Source organism: Myxine glutinosa, unplaced genomic scaffold (assembly GCF_964187855.1).
Source record: "Myxine glutinosa unplaced genomic scaffold, kmMyxGlut1.1 SCAFFOLD_499, whole genome shotgun sequence".
NCBI classification, from domain to species: Eukaryota; Metazoa; Chordata; class Myxini; order Myxiniformes; family Myxinidae; genus Myxine; species Myxine glutinosa.
In genome coordinates, this window is record NW_027616596.1 from 222,260 (window position 1) to 229,556 (window position 7,297).

Consider the following 7,297-nt stretch of genomic DNA (forward strand, 5'->3'; position numbering starts at 1 on the left):
AATTCAGGATATTGTAGATAATTACAATAATACAGTTCATTCATCAACAAAATCAAAACCATCAGAAACATTTACAAAATTAGAATATGAAAAGGAGATTAATTTGAGAAAGCCCAAGTTCAAAGTTGGTGATATGGTAAGGATATACAAATGGAAAAGCCATTTTGAGAAAGGTTATACACAAAAATGGACTCGTGAATTATTTAAAATCATTGATGTAATGGATACAGTCCCTTGGACTTACAAATTAAATGATTTAAATGGAGAAGAAATCTTGGGTTCATTTTACTTGCAAGAATTACAAAAAACAAAGCTAATAATTCATTAAACAACATTTCTATTCACCCCACCCAGATTAGCTAATTTAATTAGTGGTAATAAAAAAAATATTAAATAAACAAAAATCATAAGCCACACCCACACAGACCACGCCCACACAGACCCCACCCACACAGACCCCGCCCACACAGACCCCGCCCACACAGACCACACCCATCATCCCCCACCCCCAGTGCGTCCCCCACCCTTGATCCCCCCTCATCCCACCCCCACCTTCCCCACACACACAAGGGGAGGGGAGGGGTGGGATGAGGGGGGGCCAAGGGAGGGGGACGCACCTTCCTGTCCCTTTTCCTTTATTCTCTTTTTGTAATTAAGAATTAAATAATTGTAAACAAAACAAATATATATAAATATTGAAAACATTAAAATCTTTATATTATTAAAACATTTTTCTTGAGGTATACATTCAACTTCTCCCCAGCATAAGTCATCAATTTCTTCCCAGCACAAGTCAAAGGTTGGTTCAGCAGATGTCTTCAGGTTTTGAATCTCTTTCTATTAAAGACAAGAGGGGAGAGATATTTATTTCATATTTATGTTCCATGTCAAAGCGTCTTGAAAAGCGCTATACAAAATAAATGTATTATTATTATTATTATTAATATAGGGTCGGATGCCCTTCCTGACACCAACCCTGAATCACCTCTTACGATGCGCAGGGATATGGTGTACCTATTATAAACGGTGAACCACACACACGTACACACATGCTTACCTCGAAAAAATCCAGCTTAGCGTCAAGATCGTTGAGTTGAAAATGTAGAGGTTCACAGGTTGGTAGGAAATAACCACTCCTTGGGGGATCAAAATCATCCCACTCAAAATTTTGGTCTTCGAGGTTAATACTGCAAACAAAATAAGGAGAAATTACTATTATATGCTGAAGTAAGCCTGACAAAACATCACACACACGCACACACACACACACACACACACATTCACAGATACATACACACACACACACACACACATACACACACACATACACACACACACATACACACACACACACACACACACACACACACACACACACACAATCTCATTTTTTCATTTCTGTTCCTCACAATTCGATCTCTCTATTTTAATCACAGACACACATGCACACACATACACATACACACACACACATGCACACACACATGCACACACCTCTCGTTTTTTATTTTCTATCATACCTTTCACGTGAATTTTCTAAGAACGGTGAAACATTGAATTCATTCTGAGCCCACCATCTCGGAGGTAGGTTATTCAAACCCGTATTCAGTTCGTTGTGGAACTCTTGAGAAACAACTTGAAATTCTGCCAGGATATTTACAATATTTGAATTGCTGCAATGAATAGGAAAAATAAATTATTAGTTGTATAATTAATCACATACAAAGCTCTCATTAACAGTGTTTAATACCAAATGAACTTACCAATGTCCTGGCGAGTATTCTTCATCAGAGGAAAGACTGGAATAAGACAAGCTCATCTTCGTTCACAATGTTTAAATGTCCCATTCGGAGACCTCTCTTTTTATAATGAACAAAATGTATTTCGGGGAACTGAAGTGCTTGTCAGCTTTTGGAAACTGAGGGCGTGTGTTTGTGAAAAACAGGAAACAAGACAAAGAGAATTCCTTGGAAGTTATCCAAGTGAAACAACGTCATTTCTCAACAGTGAGCTATTAATTAGAAAAGGTTCGAGTGGTATATAAATGGAAAACAAAATGAATGTAAAAAATATCAAATAAGTATAATTGAAAAGGCAACTGGTAAAAAAGTTCACAAAACAAATAAGAGAATTAATTTAAATACCGGTGAGTTGGATGAGACGGTGAGGAGAGTTGTAGGAGAATTAAATTATTTCCCACACATAAACAAATATTTGTAGGGTCGTTGTTTGAGTGGGTTATATTCACCAGATGATATTAAGAGTAAAAGGTTAAAAGGTCCATAAGGTCAGAAGGATCACAGGTGTTTAAGTGGTCTAATGAATAAGGATAACATGTCAAAAGGTTAGAAGGTTCGTAAAGAACAGGGTGAGAGAAATAGAGGTCTTTAGGGGCAATGAGGGAGGGAAAGAATTAATATGGAAGTGAATGGGTCAATGTTTGAGTGGGTCAAAGATTAATCTGCCAGATGATATGTAGAAGAAGGATGATAGGTCTATAAGAGAAAACAAATATTTGTAGTGTTTGAGTGGTCTAATGAACAACATTAAGGATAGGTACTACAGACAAAAGGTTCATAAAGATGAGGGTGGGAGAAATAGAGGTGTTTATGATTTTTGAAAAAGACAAGGGGGTAAATGACATTAGATAGGGATTTCCCATGTTAAACGGAGGTGTCCCAGAAGCAACATTATTACACTACTCGCACTTGTGTTAGTGTTGAAAAACCACTTTTCGCACTTGTGTTAGTGTTGAAAAACCACTTTTCGCACTTGTGTTGGTGCAGGAAACCACTTTTGCACTTGTATTAGTGTGGAAAAAACACTTTTTGCACTTGTGATAGTGTTGAAAAACCACTTTACGCACTTGTGTTAGTGTTGAAAAACCACTTTTCGCACTTGTGTTAGTGTTGAAAAACCACTTTTCGCACTTGTGTTGGTGTAGGAAACCACTTTTGCACTTGTATTAGTGTGGAAAAAACACTTTTTGCACTTGTGATAGTGTTGAAAAACCGCTTTTCGCACTTGTGTTAGTGTTGAAAAACCACTTTTCCCACTTGTGTTGGTGCAGGAAACCACTTTTGCACTTGTATTAGTGTGGAAAAAACACTTTTTGCACTTGTGATAGTGTTGAAAAACCACTTTTCGCACTTGTGTTAGTGTTGAAAAACCACTTTTCGCACTTGTGTTAGTGTTGAAAAACCACTTTTCGCACTTGTGTTAGTGTTGAAAAACCACTTTTCGCACTTATTTTGGTGCAGGAAACCACTTTTGCCCTTGTATTAGTGTGGAAAAAACACTTTTTGCACTTGTGATAGTGTTGAAAAACCACTTTTCGCACTTGTGTTAGTGTTGAAAAACCACTTTTCGCACTTGTGTTGGTGCAGGAAACCACTTTTGCACTTGTATTAGTGTGGAAAAAACACTTTTTGCACTTGTGATAGTGTTGAAAAACCACTTTTCGCACTTGTGTTAGTGTTGAAAAACCACTTTTCGCACTTGTATTGGTGCAGGAAAACCACTTTTGCACTTGTATTAGTGTGGAAAAACCACTTTTCGCACTTGTGTTAGTGTTGAAAAACCACTTTTCGCACTTGTGTTAGTGTTGAAAAACCACTTTTCGCACTTGTGTTAGTGTTGAGCAACCACTTTTCGCACTTGTGTTGGTGCAGGAAACCACTTTTGCACTTGTATTAGTGTGGAAAAAACACTTTTTGCACTTGTGATAGTGTTGAAAAACCACTTTTCGCACTTGTGTTAGTGTTGAAAAACCACTTTTCGCACTTGTGTTAGTGTTGAAAAACCACTTTTCGCACTTGTGTTGGTGTAGGAAACCACTTTTGCACTTGTATTAGTGTGGAAAAAACACTTTTTGCACTTGTGATAGTGTTGAAAAACCACTTTTCGCACTTGTGTTAGTGTTGAAAAACCACTTTTCCCACTTGTGTTGGTGCAGGAAACCACTTTTGCACTTGTATTAGTGTGGAAAAAACACTTTTTGCACTTGTGATAGTGTTGAAAAACCACTTTTCGCACTTGTGTTAGTGTTGAAAAACCACTTTTCGCACTTGTGTTAGTGTTGAAAAACCACTTTTCGCACTTGTGTTAGTGTTGAAAAACCACTTTTCGCACTTATTTTGGTGCAGGAAACCACTTTTGCCCTTGTATTAGTGTGGAAAAAACACTTTTTGCACTTGTGATAGTGTTGAAAAACCACTTTTCGCACTTGTGTTAGTGTTGAAAAACCACTTTTCGCACTTGTGTTGGTGCAGGAAACCACTTTTGCACTTGTATTAGTGTGGAAAAAACACTTTTTGCACTTGTGATAGTGTTGAAAAACCACTTTTCGCACTTGTGTTAGTGTTGAAAAACCACTTTTCCCACTTGTGTTGGTGCAGGAAACCACTTTTGCACTTGTATTAGTGTGGAAAAAACACTTTTTGCACTTGTGATAGTGTTGAAAAACCACTTTTCGCACTTGTGTTAGTGTTGAAAAACCACTTTTCGCACTTGTGTTAGTGTTGAAAAACCACTTTTCGCACTTGTGTTATTGTTGAAAAACCACTTTTCGCACTTATTTTGGTGCAGGAAACCACTTTTGCCCTTGTATTAGTGTGGAAAAAACACTTTTTGCACTTGTGATAGTGTTGAAAAACCACTTTTCGCACTTGTGTTAGTGTGGAAAAACCACTTTTCGCACTTGTGTTGGTGCAGGAAACCACTTTTGCACTTGTATTAGTGTGGAAAAACCACTTTTTGCACTTGTGATAGTGTTGAAAAACCACTTTTCGCACTTGTGTTAGTGTTGAAAAACCACTTTTCGCACTTGTATTGGTGCAGGAAACCACTTTTGCACTTGTATTAGTGTGGAAAAACCACTTTTCGCACTTGTGTTAGTGTTGAAAAACCACTTTTCGCACTTGTGTTAGTGTTGAACAACCACTTTTCGCACTTGTGTTGGTGCAGGAAACCACTTTTGCACTTGTATTAGTGTGGAAAAAACACTTTTTGCACTTGTGTTAGTGTTGAAAAACCACTTTTCGCACTTGTGTTGGTGCAGGAAACCACTTTTGTACTTGTATTAGTGTGGAAAAACCACTTTTTGCACTTGTGTTAGTGTTGAAAAACCACTTTTCGCACTTGTGTTAGTGTTGAAAAATCACTTTTCGCACTTGTGTTGGTGCAGGAAACCACTTTTGCACTTGTATTAGTGTGGAAAAAACACTTTTTGCACTTGTGATAGTGTTGAAAAACCACTTTTCGCACTTGTGTTAGTGTTGAAAAACCACTTTTCGCACTTGTGTTAGTGTTGAAAAAACACTTTTCGCACTTGTGTTAGTGTTGAAAAACCACTTTTCGCACTTATGTTGGTGCAGGAAACCACTTTTGCCCTTGTATTAGTGTGGAAACAACACTTTTTGCACTTGTGATAGTGTTGAAAAACCACTTTTCGCACTTGTGTTAGTGTTGAAAAACCACTTTTCGCACTTGTGTTAGTGTTGAAAAAACACTTTTCGCACTTGTGTTAGTGTTGAAAAAACACTTTTCGCACTTGTGTTAGTGTTGAAAAACCACTTTTCGCACTTGTGTTGGTGAAGGAAACCACTTTTGCACTTGTATTAGTGTGGAAAAAACACTTTTTGCACTTGTGATAGTGTTGAAAAACCACTTTTCGCATTTGTGTTAGTGTTGAAAAACCACTTTTCGCACTTGTGTTGGTGCAGGAAACCACTTTTGCACTTCTATTAGTGTGGAAAAACCACTTTTCGCACTTGTGTTAGTGTTGAAAAACCACTTTTCGCACTTGTGTTAGTGTTGAAAACCACTTTTCGCACTTGTGTTAGTGTTGATAAACCACTTTTCGCACTTGTGTTAGTGTTGAAAAACCACTTTTCGCACTTGTGTTGGTGCAGGAAACCACTTTTGCACTTGTATTAGTGTGGAAAAAACACTTTTTGCACTTGTGATAGTGTTGAAAAACCACTTTTCGCACTTGTGTTATTGTTGAAAAACCACTTTTCCCACTTGTGTTGGTGCAGGAAACCACTTTTGCACTTGTATTAGTGTGGAAAAAACACATTTTGCACTTGTGATAGTGTTGAAAAACCGCTTTTCGCACTTGTGTTAGTGTTGAAAAACCACTTTTCGCACTTGTGTTAGTGTTGAAAAAACACTTTTCGCACTTGTGTTAGTGTTGAAAAACCACTTTTCACACTTGTGTTGGTGCAGGAAACCACTTTTGCACTTGTATTAGTGTGGAAAAAACACTTTTTGCACTTGTGATAGTGTTGAAAAACCACTTTTCGCACTTGTGTTAGTGTTGAAAAACCACTTTTCGCACTTGTGTTAGTGTAGAAAAACCACTTTTCACACTTGTGTTAGTGTTGAAAAACCACTTTTTGCACTTGTGTTGGTGCAGGAAACCACTTTTGCACTTGTATTAGTGTGGAAAAACCACTTTTCGCACTTGTGTTAGTGTTGAAAAACCACTTTTCGCACTTGTGTTAGTGTTGAAAAACCACTTTTCGCACTTGTGTATGTGTTGAATAACCACTTGTCTCACTTGTGCCAGGGTTGAAAAACCACTTTTTGCACTTGTGTTGGTGCAGGAAACCACTTTTGCACTTGTATTAGTGTGGAAAAAACACTTTTTGCACTTGTGATAGTGTTGAAAAACCACTTTTCGCACTTGTGTTAGTGTTGAAAAACCACTTTTCGCACTTGTGTTAGTGTTGAAAAACCACTTTTCGCACTTGTGTTAGTGTTGAAAAACCACTTTTCGCACTTGTGTTGGTGCAGGAAACCACTTTTGCACTTGTATTAGTGTGGAAAAACCACTTTTCGCACTTGTGTTAGTGTTGAAAAACCACTTTTCGCACTTGTGTTAGTGTTGAAAAACCACTTTTCGCACTTGTGTTGGTGCAGGAAACCACTTTTGCACTTGTATTAGTGCGGAAAAAACACTTTTTGCACTTGTGATAGTGTTGAAAAACCACTTTTCGCACTTGTGTTAGTGTTGAAAAACCACTTTTCGCACTTGTGTTAGTGTTGAAAAACCACTTTTCGCACTTGTGTTAGTGTTGAAAAACAACTTTTCGCACTTGTGTTGGTGCAGGAAACCACTTTTGTACTTGTATTAGTGTGGAAACAACACTTTTTGCACTTGTGATAGTGTTGAAAAACCACTTTTCGCACTTGTGTTAGTGTTGAAAAACCACTTTTCGCACTTGTGTTAGTGTTGAAAAACACTTTTCGCACTTGTGTTAGTGTTGAAAAAACACTTTTCGCACTTGTGTTA

At 37.6% G+C, this 7,297-nt stretch overlaps 1 protein-coding gene across 1 annotated transcript; it reads right to left on the reverse strand.

Moving 5' to 3' along the window:
* Positions 1-522: 522 nt before the first annotated feature.
* On the reverse strand, positions 523-2,419 carry LOC144888999 (uncharacterized). Its single transcript, XM_078768801.1, has 4 exons — positions 1,764-2,419; positions 1,521-1,673; positions 1,058-1,187; positions 523-837 (listed from the first exon to the last, which is right to left on the reverse strand). Exons 1-4 carry the CDS (start codon positions 1,817-1,819, stop codon positions 538-540), a joined length of 639 nt encoding a protein of 212 aa, XP_078624927.1. The 5' UTR covers positions 1,820-2,419; the 3' UTR covers positions 523-537.
* Positions 2,420-7,297: the final 4,878 nt, after the last annotated feature.